The following is a 21087-nucleotide window of genomic DNA, read 5'->3' on the forward strand; positions in this document are numbered from 1 at the left end:
ATGATGTTTTTTGTGTGTTTAATGGTTATGATATTACTGTCAGCTTCAACTTCTGCTCTTGTTATTGTTCATTTCCTTTAATAATTCATTACATCATCCAATCTTATGTTGTTAGTAATAAATATTAAATACCCAAACTGTGATGCATGAATTAGATATTTTCTTCTTATAAAAGGATTCTTGTATTAGATTTAAATGTCAATTAAAAGAGGAATATAAAAAAATAATGCAGTGCTTATGAGAGCACTAGAATGAATGAAGCCTGGATTCCTGTGAATTTCTGATGTACAGCTGTATTTTGTCAGATATAAGAAAGTGTGACATCTGAGTGCAGCTCTTCCCTGTTTGGGTGCAGATTCTCTGATGCCTATTAAGGAGAGTGCTCATGCAGTGGCCTTACTGGCAAGAGGGGCTGTACATAGAGACCCTGACCCCATTTTCATGCAGCTTACAAGAACTTCATGTTTTTCAGCCCACTGTCCTACTAAACTCAGAAAAATTTGGTCAAAAACTTCAACATCTACCAGGTGCAACAGGTGGATAGAAGAACGGACCAAAACTAATAAAACATCATTTTCTGTCCTAAAGTTCATTGCTTACCTAATCCAGCTTTCAATTTTAAAATCCTTACCTTTGTCATATACATGTTCTGTATATTTGTGAAGAAAATCCCAAGACCCTGAGCTGATCTCCTTGTATGTAAAAGCCAAGAGGTGCCAGGCATGCAGTGAAAAGTTACCTAAGGGAAACTGAGCAATGTACTGATTTACATCCTAAAGTATCTCATTGACATGAAGAATCATATGAACAAGCTTAGAAATTAATTTTGTCCATAAAACCCAGGAGTGGTCCTGAAATTACTATTAAATGCAATTTACCCAATACTCTGCAAATTGTTGTAAACAACATAGTGACTAATAAGGTGATTTGAAGGCCCCATGAAACAGCGATGTATTTGATTTGGCTTCTTGGCTTGGAGATGGCATTTCAACATCTCAGCTAGCCTGCTAGTATCTTTTAATAACCCTGACAAAATTGCAGAAGCAGCTGGGCTCAGGCACAATATTAGTATGGCATGGGAGCATTGGGATCTGAAATAAAAAAAAACCCATGGTAAAATATAGCACAATTAGGTAACAACTTGGGTCTTCCTTCTTTCTCTTGAGACTCCAAATTTTGCTGCAAGAAAGTCAGCTAGACAAGTTAACAGTCAGCTCCAGTTTGTCAATATAACATTCTTGATACAGAAATCAATAATAAGCAGAGGTGAAAATCGGTTGATACATATTCAGCTTGCTGTGGAAGACAAAAAGTATAATAGAAGAATTTAAATATTAAAAGTAGCACTGCATTTCTATTATAGGTCCTGTAACAGAAGTGTTTTTTTCTTCTATTTTGTTTTGTTCCCCAGGGTCATCTTACTGGAGGATGGCAGTCTCAAGCTCTATAACATCGCCAAATCAGATGCCGGGGTATACACCTGTATAGCAACAAATCAGTTTGGAGTTGCCAGAAATTCAGGGAACCTGATTGTGAAAGGTACTTTAGGTTTTGGGGTTTTTTTTTGTTCTTTATGAATATTAAAAGCTAAGTGCTTTTTTTCATTAGGATGCCCAAGTCTGTGCCGATCAGTGCTAGTATTGACAGGTTTTTGCTTGCAGTTTAAAGCTGAAACTGAGCTCACCACTGCCTGCAGCAAAGAAAACCTCATGACCACCCCATTCTGATGATCAATTTGTGTATCATGGAGGTCTCCTAAGATACCCACAGAAACAGGAGGTAACATCAATAATGATATTTTCACCACAGTACCATCGTCTAGACACTGCAGGCATGGGCTGAACCGTTGCAGGCCAGAGTTCGATATGACACTGAGGCAATGTGGAGGTTCAGTGTACCCTGTGCAGTGTGCTTGGATAAGTTTATTCGGCTCGTTTACCATTTATATCGCATCTGAGACTGCACAAGAGACTTTAAAGCTTGGGTGCCAAAAAGAAATAGGATGTTATGAAGTAATCTGAAAACCAGGTGGGTTTATATTCGTTATCATAGGAGAGATACATGTTGCACAAGTTGCATTCCTGTAGATTCTGAAGCCACCCACTCCTTCCTTGTACCCCATCTGCTGTACACTACTTTGGTAAATAACTCCAAAACAAATCAGAGCTAAGCAAAAACTCTTGTTTGGCTCTTGTCAGGGCTTTTAATTCTGCATATTTAAATGGCCATCTTCCACAGCCATCTCCCAGTCATATTGCTGCATGAATAATAAAACAATTGGTTCTGTTATACTTTCTATACTTTCAGACTAGTTTGTTTTCCTGGATGTTAGTACTAAGACACCTCATTTACAGGACACCTGTTTATCTGAAAGCATTTGATTTTTTGCTTATCTTTTCTTACATTATATTTTGGTCTAATGAAACCATTTCAACTCTTAACTACAGATTAGTGTAACTAAACGGGTTGTTGGGGTTTTTTTCCTGAAGGGGGAATGAGGAACAACCTTCTCTCACATTTCCATTACTTTCTTCTCCATTATGTTTATGAGATAAAATTTTAATTGTCTCCTTAAAAAGAAAGTGACTTGCCTCTTTGAGAGTCATTACTATGAACTTGTCCTATCAGGATCATTATAACAAGCCAAGTGCTCTGTCTTCTAAGACATAATGACTGGTGGAATCCAATGAGATGTGCCAAAGTGAGGCTACATAGATACGCACGATGTTTCCCAAACTTTTTATGGATGTAGGCAAGGACTGACCTGGCTGCACAATACTTCCAGCTCCAATGCCAGTCATGCTTTCTTCTATTTTTCCTTTTTTTCCTCCCCTTGTTTTTGATTAAGGCTCTAAGTGCAGGTAATTGTCTACCAGTCACATTTTGTAGCACTTGCATATAAACCAGAAAAAAGTCTTAGGACTGGAAAGCCAAGCTACCTTCTTCTGTCCTTTCCCCCTCTGTCTTCATTACATGCCCTCACTGGTCTCAGGTCTTCTCCATCTGGAGTGGACTTGTATGAATTCATGGCTGTGAGAACTGGGTGGCACAGACAAGTTCAACAACTAAGTCAGATCTTCAGACCACTTTGGTGAGGTGAAGAATTTTATTTGGAGATGTTGCGATGCATTAGTTGGAAATGTATAAATAACTTCCCGAACAGCCATCCTGCGATTATCAGTTTAAACATCCAGAAAACCAAGTTATGGGCTAGGAGGCACATCAGATTAAATGGTCACATCTGCTGTAATCCTCCTTTCCTCCAAACCTGCAGCTTTGTCTATGCTGGGTTTGAGCTTGTGGTGTGACAACCCACTCTGGCTCTGGTCCCAGTCCAGTGATGCTCTGCAGGGCAATGTCTCCCCTGCAGTATTTTTCACCCTTCTTTGAAACACACTTAAATACATTGTGGAACACATTACAGTATGTTATGTCCAAAGCAATCCTTTGCTTCGAATTTTTGCTGTGCTGATGGATGGTCTATCTCCATGAGTAAAAAGAATTTGTAGAAACTTATTGCTCAGATGGAGTAGTCCAGAGCTGGAGGACATGAAAAAAGATCGTTTTTTGTATAGAAGTTCCTATGAGCAGCATATGAAATTACTATGCTCTGATCTTTGATCACTGAGGCACACTTACTATGTTTTTTTTCTATTTGCTCCCACATGATCTTTTCAGTACAGACATTTGCTTATAAAAGCATTCATATTTGTTGATTTTAAGTGAGAAGAAGTTAAAGAGTGGAACTTCTGAGCTTATAGTAAGCATATTAATCGGTTTTGCAAAACAGCTAATAATGTCTGTAGTTACAAGAAGAGCACATTATTAAATGTAATTTGTAACTATCCCTTTTTTCTTAATATTCTTCTTTCCACTGACTTCAGAATGGTTGCTGTAGCCCACAGACATGACCTCCTCCTTAACCTACTGCATCTGGCAAAAATCTTTTTCATACTCATAGTATGAAAGAGCAATTAGCATTGATGCAGTGCAACATGTAATCTGAGATGATGTTACAGCACAGCTAGCAATGAATAAACCAAGAGATTTAGGGTTTAGGCAGCTCTGACTTCATTAAGGTTATATACCATTTCACATATCACATACATACATCCTAATGGAGCAATATGGGAAAATTGCATTAAAACATGAAAAAATATTTTGCTTGGCATTTATGAAGTTTATTAAAACACTGAGTAACAACATGGTATAAAAATGATCTTGTTTGCAGGGAACATTTGTTTTTGTTTCCCCTCTGGAGAAGTTTTGGCTGTTCAATTATAGGCCTCATTGCTTCAGCATTATTTTCAACTGAAATGTCAGATCTTGGAAAAGCATATCTAATGTGCAAATTAAGTTTATTGCTGCTCATTGAGTTGTTTATTCTTTGTGTGAGAAGTCTCTATTATACCTCCAGCACTCACAACATCTTATGTATTTTCTCCTCTGGAATGGGATTTGCCATGTCTTGCATGTCTGCAGTTGCTAAGCAAGATAGATAGATAATGTAGCACCAAGAGCTTTTAAAAGCTTTTAGAAGTATTTGAGGTGGAAGTCTTAAAGACAACCCCATAAAAGAAGCAGAAAATATTGCACAAGTGAACCACTCTGTGTCAGTGTTATCACTGGATATGAGCAGGCGAGAACAAGAAAAAGGAAAGGATAATAAAATCATAATAAAATGGATTTTTTGCTAATACTACTAAAAAACCCCCAACAACTCACACACAAACCCAGTATAATTCACTAAAGGACAGTATTCAATATTTATTTGGTGGAAGCAGATAGGTTCATGCCAATAAGTAGACTTCTTAGAATACTAATGGGATATAGATATTGGGATTTGTTGTGTTATAAGAAGAAACCTTCATGTTCTGATATTAAAAAATGTCAGTTCACTTGAGGGTTCCATAGAATGCTTTTTTTTTTAACATTTATTTTTTCCCTGAAGGGGCATTCAATTGGATTTAACAGATAAATGATGTCTGGAATTTTTATTCCTTCCAATAACCTCTTATAACAGGATTGCAGATGTCTCACTTCTGATCTTTTTGCATGTGTGATCAAAAAATGACACAAGAAATTACATGACAGACCTAATGAGGCAATCATATTATTATTGAAATGATCTGATGAAGAAGTTGTTCAAAAAATTCCCAGCCAGTTTTATTACAGCCAGCTGGAGCTAATGGCCCCTTCCTGTACAATAAAAATATAGAATCATAGAATCATAGAATGGTTTGGGTTGGAAAGGACTTTAAGATCATCTAGTTCCACACCCCTGACCGACACCTCACCCTAGACAATGTTGGACAAGGCTCTGTCCAACCTGGCCTTGAATACTGCCAGGGATGGGACATTTACCACTTCTTTGGACAACCTCTTCCAGTGCCTCACCACCCTCACAGTAAAGAACTTTTTCCATATATCTAACCTGAAATTCCCCTGTTTAAGTTCAAACCCATTACTCCTTGACAACTGGCTTTGGTGGAGGTTTAAAGATTTTTCAAAAACCAGGACATAATTTCCTATTTGTATTCTATGGATTTTAGAATGTAATTATTGAATCTGATTACAAATTCCATGCAATACTGTTTGTATCATTCTTGCTTAGTCTTACTTCGACCTTTCCATAGAAATAAATTGATTTTATTTATAGTATTTTACTTATTTATAGAATGCTGTAATTGTACACAGTGCATTGTAGAAGAGTCAAAATGCACCAATCCTAGTGACCAGCCACCCAATACAAAGAAGCAGGAGTTACAAAATTAGGTGACATTACGTCTTGTGGCAGTAGAGGTGATGTGGGTCTTATGAAGGGTAGATATTTTAAAGAGAAATTTGAAGGACAGGGAGAACTTGAGACAGGGACAATTCAGTAGTAGCAGAAAGTTTTATTGATGCTGTATCAACTAAAGAAGAAATCCTGAATTTCATCCTTGGTATAAGTGCCTCTATTTGAAGTTTAAGGAGAATACCCTGTTCAAAGGGCTGTTATCAGAGCAATGCAAAACAGATACACTCAAATCAGCTTTTAAGCAAGACAGATAAAATACCAGCAGCAGTCTATACCTGGCAGCAAGGAGCTCATATCAGGCTTTGGGGTCTACCTGAGAGGGCTGGGAAGCTGAACCCTGTAACCACTGTTTACTCATGTCCAAATACTGAGCTTACCAGCGGGAGGCTCAGGAAACATGCTGTTGCCCATCTAATTGATTGACAAGCCAACTGTATCCTGGGCTGTATCAAAAGACGCATGAGAAGCAGGTCAAAGGAGGTGATCCTGCCCCTCTACTCTGCTCTCGTGAGCCCTCACTTGGAGTATTGTGTACAGTTCTGGTGTCCTCAACATAACAAGGACATGGAGCTGCTGGAGCAAGTCCAGAGGAGGGCCACAAGGATGATAAGGGGGCTGGAGCACCTCCCGTATGAAGACAGGCTGAGAAAGTTGGGGCTGTTCAGCCTGGAGAAGAGAAGGCTGCGTGGTGACCGCCTAGAAGCCTTCCAGTATCTGAAGGGGGCCTACAAGGATGCTGGGGAGGGACTCTTCATTAGGAACTGTAGTGGTAGGACAAGGGGGAATGGGTTTAAACTTAAACAGGGGAAGTTTAGATTAGATATGAGGAAGAAGCTCTTCACAGTGAGGGTGGTGAGGCACTGGAATGGGTTGCCCAAGGAAGTTGTGAATGGGCCATCACTGGCAGTGTTCAAGGCCAGGCTGGACAGAGCCTTGGGAGACATAGTTTAGTGTGTGGTGTCCCTGCTCATGGCAGGGGGGTTGGAACTAGATGATCTTAAGGTCCTTTCCAACCCTAACTATTCTATGATTCTATGATTCTATGATGGTAAACGAGTCTCATTAGGGCCAATCCTGTCCATTCCCAGGGCAGTTACATTCTACATGAGACAGGAGCTGTGGAGGAGACCCTTGCAGTGATTTCAGAGGACCAGTTTCTACCTCCTGGTTCTCCCAGCTTCACTGCAAAGGTCAGACCCAGGGCCTACAAGAGATTGGGGACAGCCCAGGCTAACTTGCCAGAGCCTTTGACACCCCCTAGTGAATCAGGCATAACCTTTTGCATCATTTATGAGAGAGTATGTGTTGAGACATCTCTCCTGAACAGCTAAGGAGCGAGCAGACAAAACCCTGCGAGAAAGTGTGTCATAAACATTCAGAGCAATGTAGAATTTCCACTTTGAGGTCAATCGTGGTATTTAGGGGAAGACTTTTGCTTCTTTTATGCCATATTCTGTTGGCTTTAAAAGCTCAGTGTGGAGATGAATGCAGTTTATAGGTTTAAGGTAGGAGAGAGTCTTGCAGGATGACTTTGGAGAAAGAGTTGCTGAGCTTGGAGAGCCATATCAAACCAGAAGAATATGCCTTTCCACCTGCTAGTGGCAAAGTGAAGTTTCAGCTATCATGAATGCAATTTTCCAATTATTAACATATAGCAGGGTATTATTTCTTTTTAACATTTTTAACATATATCGCATTATTGCAAGTAATAGAATTTCTGTCCTCAAAGTGTTATTCGTGCAGTTCTATATCAGCTGGGAGAATAAGAACTACAGGAGGAAAAACAAGAAAAGAAAACTTTGTGGAGGTTCTCTGTAGTTCTCAAAATTATTCTATAAAAGTTACCTGTATTTCACAATAGAATTACTTCATTTGAGATTTATGGAGCCAAGTTCTTTGACAGTGTTTGCTGAAATCAGTGTAGTTGTGCCAACAAAGAATTTGGCCCTTGAATCATCTGGAATTTATTGCATCTGACACACTGCTTCCAGGGAAAGGAACAGATTTCTTTAACCTAATAATCGAGTACCTTGTAGACAGTCATCTGAGGCCTTCATGTTTTTGCAGTCCTTGACTTCAGATGAACTGGTGGAGCTGCCACAATGATAGTTATACATAGCTGTGAAGAAAAGAGTACACAGAGAAATCTGAGACATCATGTTCCATGTCTGAGCTCTAACTCAATGAGAATCTGATATTTAATGATACCCAGAAAAAAACCCACTGAAACTGTTTATAAAACCAAAATGCAGCCAAGTTATTTCTTTGTTTTCATTGGAAAAAGTTACTTGATGCCTACAGAAAGTGTACCACTGAAACCAGTGAGATCTAGTTTTATTTTAAAAGGTTAGCAGAAAATGCAATGTTCTACCTTGTTTCTACTTGACCAGTACCATAGCAGTCACTCACCAAGTGCAGTTCAGATGCTGGGATGAAGCCGTTCAAGTTTCAGCCCATATTGCCTGTCTGTACCTACTTACTAATCAGTTACTGCAATGATGGTGACAGCCTGAATGAAGATGTATTTGAATGTAAGGGGTTGGATGCCCTAACACGCATCATTCCTTTGGAATCAAGGCCTTGGTAAAACCAAAATCCTGAATTTTCAAGTACACTCTAACACAGGGTTAAGCCAGAATGCTGAGCTAATACAGTTCATGCAAATTTTCTTCTCCTCCTCTCACATTGTTTTCAGAACATATTAATATTGTTGAATGGATACTGCTCTCATTTTATAGATGTGTCTTCAATTCTCACTATTTTGTAACACTTTCATGCACAAAAGCGTTATTCAAGGGAATTGCTTACAACAAAGTGGTTGTTATCTCTAATCCGTCTGCCAGTCATTTCAAGAAAAGTGAAGCTGTATAAACCTATTTCTTTCCCCTTCAGTGAGCTACTGCTTCCCTTAGTAAGAGCTGAAATTTCGTTTCTCAGTGTAAGGGGTTAAAAGAGATTACATAAATAGTTTTTCTGTCTGTGAAGATATCTTCTCTGAAGCTGTAACGTAAACAGCATTGTGCAGTAAACTACCACTAGCATTAATATAGATTAAGGATCTCAATGTATAAAGTAAGCAGAGATGAACAGTGATTTTGCTGTTGCTGCAGTTTCCTGTAAGGAGCGATTTTCAAGTTTGAAGAACCGAGGGAATATTTTCAACAGTCTTGGTAATGAAGTCTGCACTTTTTCAGCTGAAATCATATCTGTTGACTATAGGCTTTACAAAGTAACACATGACTAATTTAGCAGGTTGCCTGTGACATCTGCTCTCTCTGAGAGGCACACAGTGTGCTCAATGCATTGACACTGGAAAAGTAATAGGCTACACGCAGGTAAGTGTTCTGAAATCATCACCATATTAGAAATAATTTTCTTTATTATGGAACATTTTGGCCAATTTTAAATCGTTTCACAAATGGTACAAAACTCATTCAAGGTCTACTATTTTTATATGCATTTTAATAAAAAGGATTTGGTTTTTTGTCTCTGCAGAAAGGACTCTCATTATTATTCCACCTTCTAGTACAGATGTAACAGTTGGAGAAAACGTAGTCCTTCCACGCCAGGTGTCTCATGACCCCTCTGTTGATGTGGTGTTCATATGGTCATTCAATGGCAGTAGAATTGATTTTAATAGAGGACTGCATCATTTTGAAAGAATTGGAAGAGTAGGTTTCTTAAACTCCTTAGTGCTTAATGAAATTTTTTGCCACAGTCTTTAGACGACAAATATTTATCATAATACTTTCATCGCTATTTATATGCATGGTGAATCACTGTTTCTTTATAAGAGCTGCAGCCATTTATTTTTCTTTCTTAAATTTCATAAAGGCCCTTGAGTTATTTGTGAAGCCATAATAAAAATGTCCACGTGAAAGAAACTGATGATAGCTATGAATATTTTAATTTAAAAGCTGAATTTTTTATTAATATGGAGCAATTTATAAAAATGTCCTGTATGGAAACCATGTTGTGAGTGATTAGTTTACTTTTTTTGTATTTCCAGGAATCTGTTAGGGATTTGATGATAAGAAATATTCAGCTACATCATTCTGGGAAATATGTGTGCATGGTACAAACAACTTTAGACAGTCAATCTGCAACAATAGATATAATTGTAAGAAGTATGTCTGTTAAATGTAAACTCATATATCTTCTGGAGGAATTAGAAATTCTTATTGTCAGCTGTTGTTTAAATGATTCCTAGGATATCAGTTCAACATTTCAATAGTGAAATGCTATATATATTGTACTTTTGGCCCCAGAATCGGATTGAGATTGTGGCCAGCATGATCTAGCATGCAGCTAATCCAGGGAGATCTGTGCAATTTTCCCGTGGCATCTTCGGAAGGTAAACTCTTCTGGCCACACAGGTCAATATGGTAGGGCATGGGGAAGTCCTCTACTTTCAGCAGACTGCTGTCTTTTGCTCCTTACTTGTCATCTCAGGGTCACTGTGCAGGCTGGGAAAAAAACAAGCAAGAGAACTGCTTCCCTTTCCTGTTTGGAGATAGTATGAAAAATTCTCCATGGTCAACTAACTAATCTTCTGTTGCTGCCAGCAGCAAGAGAAATGCTGTGATGGAAGCAGATCCCCTAAATCCTAGCAGAAATCAGAAATCTGCATAATGTCCCACCTTGCATTCTTTCTAAACCTCAGTTTTGATTAGATGCAATAGGAATTCTGAAAATGTTGGATGGCTCAGGAAAAGGCACATTGAGTAACTTTGTCAGAAAAAAAATCATTCCCTTTAGTGACATAAAGACATACATTTTCCTGACTCAAACCCCCTCGTTAATTAGAAAAATTTAATACAGGCATGAAGCCATCATTTACACATTGTGCTGTTGTTACGAAACTGCAGCTTCATTAATAATTTCACTGACTTGAGAAAGTAAGAATTGCCCAACACATTCCAGCAGCAAATCTTCTATTTATCTTAAAATGGTAATCATATTAGGCTCCGCAGGTCCACCAGAAGATGTTAAAGTTGAACATATTTCTAGCACTACTGCTGTGTTATCCTGGAAGTCTGGAATAGATAGTAATAGTCTACAGTGTTCAGATGAGGACTCCTTTCTCAGTTGGATGGCAGGTAGTTTCAACAGGTGAGCAATTTGAGAGTTGTTTTCAGTTTTTTTCATATAACATTAACTTGCATATATCATTAATTATTTCAAAAATACATAGTCACCAACATATTTATTTTGCCTTTAGTTCCTGAAGTCATTAGTGGTAAGACTCACAAGGCAACAGTGGTTGAATTAAGCCCTTGGGTTGAGTACAAGTTTCATGTGGTTGCCAGCAACAGTATTGGAATTGAGGAGCCAAGCAGATCATCAGCTGTACTGGAAACTAAATCAGCAGGTAAGTCCCCAGTTTCTGTCAGTTTTTTCCATGCAGACACGTTGGCTCCTCCAGGGTGTGAGAATTTACTGCAGCAGAGCCACTCACTCCTACAGGGTTACTTACATATGTGTCTGGCATTTTAATTCTGTGGCTGCTATGGCTTCATGACAGCAGACCTGCACCACCAATGCAAGAGATGCTTGGACATGATTGTGGTACCATATGCTTTGCTCTCTGGTTTGAAGATCTTTTGGGTCACCAATAAAGGCTGGAGTTGCCCCATGCTTCTTCCTTTCGTTATGTCCCAAAATATATCTAATCCACATGCCTGTACACAATAATTCCTTCAAGCAATGGGGAAGCAACATTTGTTTTCTTCCAATTATAACTGCTTTTATACCCTGCTCAGGAACTTGCATAGAAAATGATAAAGCCAGCTCTCTGGCATATCCTAGCACAAACATGTAAAGCCTTTGCTGCAGAGGATGTTTGATACCTGAGCATCAGTAGGGACAGGATATTGGCTTTAACTGGAGGAAATAAATTACAGCATCCAAACCCCAGTGAAACTAATAACTTCCACTGTCTCCAGGGCAGGATCCTTTCTGTCTGTCTAACCTTTACACGTCTATCTCTGGAACTTGGAACCTCATAGGAAGAAGACTCATTCTTGGATGACCGAGACTGTCAGTCCTTTGACCTGCTCAGTTTGGTACAATTTATTTGAAGTCCAAACCTTTGGTTTGTTTTATGTTTTTCCCAGCCCTCTACTTATCAACTCGCTCCTACCTATAAAATCAGTACTTATAGGACAGAAAGCAGTAAAATGGAAACAGCTTTTACAATCCACTTTCTCTTCTCTGTTTATCTCATTTGCCAAGCTCTGAAGTTTGACAAGCTGCATTTCAAGACAGAACTCAAAATAAAGTATTGTACATTTTACAGTAGAAACACATATATCCTTAGAAAGGGGGATCCATTTTTTTCTCAGAATACCTACAGTATTTTTCCCAAGGCAGAGTTACTTCAAAATGTATTAAATCAGTTGATTTAAATTTAACAAATTCTTTTTCCTGTTGTTGAAGCAAAAACTTATACTGCATGGTAATGCCAGAAAAAACTATTTTATTGTTAGAACACCAATCTTAATAGATTTTTGCCAGCTTTCCAGTTGCAGAGAGACACCAAGTGAATCTTATCAGCAGTAAGAACTGCCTGGCTGGTGTGGTAGTAAAGCAGATTGCAGGCTGCTCCCAAGTGAAGGGAACAGCTTGAGATCCTCTGTTATGGAAAGATGCACTGATCCTGCCTGGGCTTGCGTGTCTCTGGGATGCATGCCTTAGTGGTACATGACCCCTTCCTCCAGCAGGAAAACACTAGGAAACATTCACATGCAAAGAGTAAAGAGCAATGTGAAAAGGGAAGGCTAAAGAAAAGCTGGAGACAGGAAGAGTCCAGATTTTCTAAATTTCCCAGCAGAGTATCACAGATATAAGTGCTGAATTTCATGATTGATCAAGAAGTCAAAATTACTCCAGAAGGTCTTTCTTGCTGTTGCCACTGTGGGGCTTTGTAAAGTGATGTTCAAAACCACCTATATAGTCAGTAAAAGCTTTCATCTTTTAAAGTGGGAGTGGGTTTTTTACTGTTAGAAAGATTCATAAGGCTAGGCCTAGTAAGAAAAAGAAACAATAAAATTAATATTATTTATCACAGCAATAGCATAAGTGTAGCATTGTCTGAAGCTTAACAAAAGGAATAGACGGACTCCAGGTTTCAGTTGCTTAACCCCTGCACTGCTCTAAATCTGTCTCAAAACGTTGTTCTGCAGTGGCAGAAGTAACATCTTTTCTTTGGTTGTTGTTTTAATCAGTGTGGACAGCAAAAGTCTGGCTGTGAAAGGGTGAATTTGAACTTTGCTGTTATAATAGCTATTTAGCCAGCTAAAATCTGAGCATTAGTAGATTTGTGGATGCAAATGAGCCACTGTTCATTTCATTAAAATGGAGCTGAGAATTAATTGAGCCTCTGTTAATGCACTCAGCTGTAAATTTTCATCTGTTTCTCAACTATGACCCAGTTGAGGCTCTGCTGAGCAGTAGTACTAATTTTTTCCCAATGCAAATGTGGTAAGTACTAAACACATTTAACACATGAACTAATTGAGCATCAACTGGTTCATGAAACAGTGAAACACTAGATTGAAGGTCTGTTTTGGCATTTTTTTCCTTTAACATGGTTCTTTCAGTCTTATTTATCTCTGATGTGTGTGAGACTGATTGTGAGTGGCAAAATGGAATACTTATGCAGAACTCTCCAAAATAGCCTAGTCTGTTTGCACCTGCACTCACTTTTATGACTACACAACAAAATAATTGTGAAATTTCTACATTTCTAGAGAGGATGAAATCAGATGAAGACATATACGTATACTGCAATCTAGAACTTATAGTGGTTGACATAAATTCCATGAACTGAAAGGGCTATTGCCTTTATTGACACTCCTGCAGCTAGGCTAATGCAAGGTGGATGAATGGGGAAGGACAGGCGGACATTGTAAAACTTGCAAAATCTTTGAACAAGCTTCCAAGATGAAACCATCACACCAATTTCTACCCTGTCTTCAGCCCTATCTCCACACATCCAATTTTCAGACAGTGAGAGCTGAATGAAGGGAACAATAAGACAATCCTGAAATTTCTAAAAATAGTACCAAGGATTTGGAGATGCAGAAGACTATAAATGACCTCTTATAGGGGTTCCTGCTCAGTCAGCATGTTTATGGAAATATAAAGCAAAAGGCAAGAAATGCTACTATTTTCTTTGTCTCTGCCAAGAGTCATTTGAATGATGAGAAGCCCCTTCAGCCTGGGACACTAGCATGTTGCCTGACCTCAGCCTTGTACCCAATGCGCCATAGACCTTGGGCAGTGCTGGGGAAATCAAGCTCTAATCAATGAACTTTTGGGCACTTGCAGTCTTGGAGAAGGAGAAAAGCAAACTACAAGTTTTGAATTTCCTAAGAAAAGCATACAGCCAATTAAAAAAAAATATTAATATATTGTTCCAACAACATGTTTACTGAACAAATGCATAATTAGTAAATCAGTAGTGTTGCAGCTACAGTCTGAATGGAACATCATTTTGCCAATTAGTTGATGAGGCATAATAATGTCAGATACTTGATGCTAGTAGCTTCTTTAATTAATTTTTTGAACCAGGGAACTCATGTATCAAATACATCTGTGGCTTCAGCCTTATAAACTTGGAAGTGTGTAAACATGATTTCAGTTCATTTAAAATGTACTGTTATACAGTATAGTACCTGTTCTACGTGTTGAAAGGCAGAATAGCTGCATGTGAGCTAGGCAAAGCTCTTAGCATCCAGTTGACAAGACCCATAGCAGTAGTTGTGGCTAGCTGCAAGAACCAACGTATTTTCTTCTCCAGTTCCTGTTGTAGCACCAACAAACAGCGGAGGAGGAGGAGGCTGTTCTGAGCTGATCATCACATGGGAGGTAATTGTTAGTTCAATTAATCTAAGTCCTTCTCTATAGGGGGAAGGGCCCATGGGTGAAATCACAGCCCTGCCGAAATCCAAAGGCTTTGGGTCATTGGCTTGGGCTGAGCCTGGATTTCATTCTGCATCTGAAGAGAAAACAGCCTGTAAGATATACAGCAAGTTTTCTGTGTTATACTGAACAATTTATAAAAATAAACAGTTTAAGAGGCATGTTATAAAGACGTTTAGAAGTCTATATAACCCTCTTATCTTCATTGTACAGGAGGTGCTTAACACACTAATCTGCTTGGCCATTTTCTGCATTAACATTTTTCATACTTTTGTTTACATGTTTTTCATTCTGGAACACTATGCCGACAAGACATATCCTATTATGCGTTAAAGGAGATGAGCCCTTTAATTCTCGAGCACTCCAGTGAGAGGAGAGAATATACATTTTTAGAACAGTTAATACCATGCTATAAGTTGCAATGGGTGAACACAGGTCATTCCAGAGAGTAGAAAGTAAGTGTTGTGGGAAGGAACCCCCCTTCTCCAGCCTCCCAGTAGCCTCCCTGAAGGCATCCTGATGAAGGCAGGCAGCCTCTTGCAAAGCCCGTGAAGGGATGGGGCAAACGCTTAGTCAGGACTCAAGGCCCTATGGAAAAACTCCCCAAAACACATCTCCTACCGTCTGTTTTTTTATTACCCCTGAAAAGTATACACGAAGTTAATGTGATTCACCTAATTAACTCTCTCTGCTGGCTTTGAGGACATCTAACTAAAATAGGAGCTACTTCATGCTGTTAGCAGCACCCAGCCTGGAGGGAAGGAGCCAGGCAGCCTGGCCACATATCTTACTATTACATGTATCTGTCTCAAAGGATGCACAAGACGCCCTCTGTTCAGAAAGAGAAAAAGACTTCTAGGTCAGCTTAAGCAAGAAAAGCAGTCTACTCTCTCTCTCTCAACTTCATTATTTTTCCAAAGAAACAACCAGGCTTATGTATTGAAGGAAAGGAAAAGGCACTAAATTAAACTAAAAGTGATGTTATTCATCAGCTGAGTGAGTTCCCTGTGTTCTCCTGTATGCTAAAAACCTATGCCATTTAACCAGCCTTTTGGGGGAGGAAGGGAAGTGACAGGATAAAGAACAGAGAAAAAAAAGTATCCCCACTAGATAAATACTATTGCCAATGCTTCCCACTGTCCATGCTCCAAACAGAGTGAAACTTCACCTTTACTGAACTAAGTTTTCCTCCATAGTATCCTTCACTCTTTTGCTTTATTTTCTCCTCTACTCATCTACTCTTTGGTAGCAGAAGAACATGAAAATTGAAAACAACCTGAGACATTTCAATCAAATTATCCTGTTGGACTCCATAGTGTGTCCTGAAAAATAGCCGGAAGAAATACTAATTATGCCAAGCTAACAATACTGAACACAGCTCTCCATCTTTCTGTGATGAACTCACTAAACATCTTGATTAAATCTGAGGTCACAGAAGCCTCAAAAACAAATTAAATGCTCCAGAAAGTAGCTTGAACTCTTATAAATCCCCAGTGAACCATCATTCCTCACGTTTAACTCTCTCAGGACTGGAAAAGAGATAGAAGGGGGCATATTGAGGAATTAATGTTTGCAAAACAGCTAAGGAAAGACACATTTGTTATTTATGCCAGGTCAGGCTTACTATTAGAAGGAATTGTTGAAGAAAATAATAAAATAAGTACCCTGAAATCTTCTGATGTACTTCCTGATTTTTTTTTTTCTCTCCCATGGTCTCACACCATCAGTGATCCCCACTCCCAGGAGTGGCTCTGCAGGAGAGGAGACTGGAGCCAGAAGGGATCACAGGATCTGCGCTTCTGCCTCTGTGTTTTTCTCCCTCTTTTTGTGCCATTTTTTATATCCGCTTTTTCATGCACCTTACTCTGATGTGAAGATCTAAACTAAATGAACTTTTCTTGAGAAATATTTCCTTCCTCCATGTACTACTGATCTTTTCTTGTTTCATAAATGTTCTTTTGCTTTGAGAAGCCAATAGGGAAGTATTTTTATCCCATGAAAACAAAAAATTTCATGCTGGATACAGTGTTGATGTAATTGCCTGTTCAGTATGAGTCATTAATACATATCTTGATATGAGATTTTATTAATAGAAACATTAATTTTGCCATGTTGACTTGCAATAACATTTCTGGTCTAAACAAACTTAAGTAAGAATATCTTCTTGCACTTCAGACTAAAAAAAAATATGTAAGTGCTGCACTCACATGCAGGCAGTTACACAGCTGACCACTGTTGTGTGTATACGTTTGATCCTTTGCCAACTCTTATTTTTTCTTTAAAAATCATTTATTTAAAATTAGCATTCCTATATCCCTTGGGGGAAAAAAAAGTCAGCTACAACCTGTACTGAGTAAAATGCTTTTAATTTTGAAAACTATGCCTGAAAGAGAATAATTTTAATGGTGCTGATCAGCTTTTTTGTTTCTAAATTGATTGCCTCAATAGATTTATTATTTTGATTTTTATTTCAATATTACATTGACTGATGGAGCAAACATTATTATCTTCTCTAAGGCACAGTCAACTAAATCAATACTTCCAAAATATAGTCAGAGAATGAAGATTCAATTAAAACAGTGTATACTTGCAAATACTTATTGACTGACTGCCTTGTCACTTCAGCCAGTTCCAGAAGAGCTACAAAATGGGGAAGGTTTTGGATACATCATTATGTTTCGTCCTCTTGGCTCAGCAATGTGGGCAAAAGCAGTGGTGGGTTCAGTGGAAGCAAGCAAGTATGTTTATAGGAATGAATGCATTACACCTCTCTCTCCTTTTGAAGTGAAACTTGGTGTCTACAACAGTGAAGGAGAAGGGACTCTGAGCTCCATATCCATCATCTACTCAGAAGATGGTAATGCATGTCACTCTTATTAGCGATGGTTGTGTAGCATTCAACAGGTCCCAGATGTGATCAGACAGATCTTCACAGGGATATTAAGCAGCCTGCTCAAGGCAGATGACAGAAGATGGAAAATGGAAGTAAACAAAAAATAAAAATCAAGGGGCAAATTTTCAACATCGCAAATTTTCAACATCCAACACCATGTTTTAACTTTTTTGTCCCCAGGAAGCTCCCACTGAGTGAGCTGGGAATTGACATTCAAAAGCTGAGCGACATTCAAAAGCGTAGCTTTCAGAGGGTCTAGCTTTTCAAGCTACTCACTGCAACTGAGTAGTCTGAAAATATTTCCCGTCTTATGGGTAATGACCAATTTTGAAAACAGGTTTTGCTCATACTCCACAATAAATGGGTAGTAAAGCTAGCAGCTCACACTGGGTTTCCTGAGCCTCTAGAAGCTGCTTCCCCCAGAATCTTTTCCTCTTTTCTTGAATCTCCCACAGTTCCTGACATAACATAAATGTTCCACCAGCTGTGTTTTCTCTCATCACCCAGAGCCACAGCTAGCACCAGCAGGGGCTTCAGCACGGAGTGTTTCAGTGGCAGAGGTGGAGGTCTCCTGGCAGCCCATTGCTTAGAACAGGCACATGGGCAGGGTGCTGGGCTATGAGGTGAGCCAGTGCTGGTGTCTGACACCTTACAGATAGATATCCCTTTCATGGCCACATTTGTATCCTGGTTTTTCCTCCCTTGTTTCCAAATCAACAGACAATGGAGCTCTTCACATGAGCCTTAATAGCAACATTTCACCTTAGATATTCACAAACATTTACAGACCAGGACTGCACCTCTGTCCTGGGCTTTTTGTAATGTATATTAAAATCTCAAGATTAATCATGTATGATGGCTACTAAAAAAGAACACATGCTTGATTCCAGAGGTGCCTCCAGCAGACAAAGGCGGAGCACATTTTTATATTAATGACAGGGGTACTTAGAAGTAACCTCAGATATAATTCCTGTGTGTTTTAGTTATGCAGTAGGGTTTTTTGTAGATAGGATAAACCAATAGTAAAACAAATCCGAAATACTTTAAATTCTGTCATGTCATTATAAATGTATAAATGAAGATAATAGGAGTCATGTACTATACACAAACATTGCTAAATCAATTACTCATAGGTAAAAAACCCCACCAGGTATAAACAGCTGTCCCTGAATCAAAACCAGAGGCAGGACACAAAATAATTAAAAAGATCTCTTAGATGACTGAGATTAATGTTTCTTTGTATCTTTTGAAGTTTTCTTCAAATGCATTCAAACCATAAAACCAAACAAGCTTTTAAATTTTCTCACCTTATCAAAGGTTTCTTTTTAGACATCTATAAAGTTAAGGATTTCATTTATTTCCTTAATTGGCATTCAGTCTTTGAAATTATATTTCTTCTGTGTAACTATTCACACTTGGTTTTATTTCCTGCTAGCTTTGAATACAAAAAAAATCCTGTATTCCTTGAAATCTTCATTGTCAGCATGTCTGCTTCCCAGACAAATCTGTAATTGATGGAAAACAATGAATTCGCTGTTCTTTGTTCTTGCTTTTCAGGTTTTATATTGGACCAATGATGCCAAAGAAAGCACAGCTGGTAAAGTTAGAGTCAGTGAGAATGTAACAGCCAAAAATATCACAGGACTAAAAGCTAACACAGTCTATTTTGCAACAGTTTGAGCTTACAACACTGCAGGGACAGGGCCCTCTAGCACCCCGGTAAATGTCACCACTGAAAAATCACGTGAGTATTCAATTTAGTACAATAAATGTTGCCAACTCCCAAATGTGATAGTGACATTTCAGCTTTCTGTGACCCTTCTCTGCTAAATGTTGCAATATCAAAGAAAATTGTATCCCAAATTTCTTCATAAAATTAAGCAACAAAATCTGTGACTAAGAAACTTCTCTAATTCTTACCTGATAATATTTTTGTGGTCACCATCAAGTTTACTCAGACTCTGGTATTTAAGATATTAATAAATATTTAGCTTCAGGTCTGCCTCAATGGAAGCCAAAATGCTCATCAATTTAAATCAGGATATTTCATTTACCTTATTCTATTTATATGTTAAAATGATTCTGTACACCTACAAAATTAGATAACACCAGTGTTTCTGTTCATACAGTATAATAACCATTAGGAAGGTTTTTCTTTTGCAGTGCAACAGCATGCCACTTTCTTTCAGGAGATTTAAAAAGGTATGTAGAGTCAATAAAAGAAAGATGTTCCATGGGTCAAACAATAGATTTGGCTATTGGGAATATGGGTTTGTTTCTTTAAAGGAAACTGTTGAATGCTCCAAATACAGTGCTTTTTTGAGACCTTTAAACTGTGAAATATATATGGGGGCATATGGGTACATTCACATAAATACTATTTGGTCATAATTTTTTTAATTCTTCTGGAATTGTAGAAGCAAAGACATATGCTATTTTTTTCTTTTTTTGAGAGAAGCACCTTCAGTGCTTTCTTGTGGCTATCCTCCAAGGTAATAAGGAAGCACTGAGCACCATCCTGCAGGTTTGTACCTGTGAAGTAAATGTTCACTGATTTATGTCAGTGATAGGCTGGAGAGTACGGAACTCTGTCTGGGGATAGGTGGTCTTGAACCTGATCCTCTCCTACAGTGGGCCTAAGGTTTTCATTCTCACAGTCCCTGCGTTGGCCTTCCAAGACTTGGGTGGTGTGGTCTGAGCATTTGCTAGTGAAGACAGAGACAAAGAAGTCATTAAGAACCTCAGCCTTCTCCAAATCCAGGGTAGCCAGTTCTCCCAATAGCTTCTGGAGAGGGCCCACATTGTCCCTAGTCTGTCTTTTATTTGCTACATACCTATAGAAGCCTTTCCTGTTATCTTTCACATCCCTTGCCAGATTTAATTCTAACTGGGCCTTAGCTTTCCTGACCTGATCCCTGGCTTCCCAGACAATGTTCCTGTAATCTTCCCAGGCTGCCTGTCCTCACTTCCACCTTCTGTAAGCTTCTTCTTTCCCTCTAAGTTTCCTCAGCAGTTCCTTATCCATCCATGGAGGTCTCCCGGCCCTCCTGCCGCACTTCCTTATAGTCGGGACACAACGCTTCTGCGCCTGTAGCAGGTGATCCTTGAATATCAACCAGCAGTCTTGGCCCCGCCAGCCTTCTAGAACTATATCCCATGGAACCTTACTAAGCAGGTTCCTGAAGAGGCCAAAGTCTGCTCTCTTGAAGTCCAGGGCAGTGAGCTTGCTGCATGCTCTTCTCATTGTCCTGAGGATCTCAAACTCAACCATCGCATGGTTGCTACAGCCAAGGCTGTCCTGGAGCGTCACATTCCCAACCAGTCCTTCCCTGTTGGTGAGCACGAGGTCAAGCATGGCACCTCTCCTTGTCTCCATGCAATCGAGGAACCTCCTGGATTGCTTGTGCTGGGCCGTCCCATCCCTCCAGCAGATAACAAGATGGTTGAAGTCCCCCAGGAGGACAAGGGC

At 39.0% G+C, this 21087-nt stretch overlaps 1 protein-coding gene across 1 annotated transcript in view; it reads left to right on the forward strand.

Moving 5' to 3' along the window:
- LOC104402337 (contactin-6-like) overlaps nucleotides 1–19362 on the forward strand; it is a gene marked incomplete at both ends in the record, with an annotated part of 33213 nt that extends 13851 nt beyond the window's left edge. Inside the window, 10 exon segments of the mRNA XM_010010201.1 lie at nucleotides 1412–1539; nucleotides 9296–9471; nucleotides 9810–9927; nucleotides 10765–10855; nucleotides 10857–10912; nucleotides 11022–11171; nucleotides 14604–14671; nucleotides 17351–17582; nucleotides 18126–18241; nucleotides 19176–19362. Of these exon segments, the coding sequence (XP_010008503.1) occupies nucleotides 1412–1539; nucleotides 9296–9471; nucleotides 9810–9927; nucleotides 10765–10855; nucleotides 10857–10912; nucleotides 11022–11171; nucleotides 14604–14671; nucleotides 17351–17582; nucleotides 18126–18241; nucleotides 19176–19362 (1322 nt within the window).
- Between the last annotated feature and the right edge of the window lie 1725 nt (nucleotides 19363–21087).

The sequence above is a fragment of the Nestor notabilis genome, unplaced genomic scaffold, assembly GCF_000696875.1.
Source record: "Nestor notabilis isolate BGI_N333 unplaced genomic scaffold, ASM69687v1 scaffold35262, whole genome shotgun sequence".
Classification (NCBI taxonomy): Eukaryota; Metazoa; Chordata; class Aves; order Psittaciformes; family Psittacidae; genus Nestor; species Nestor notabilis.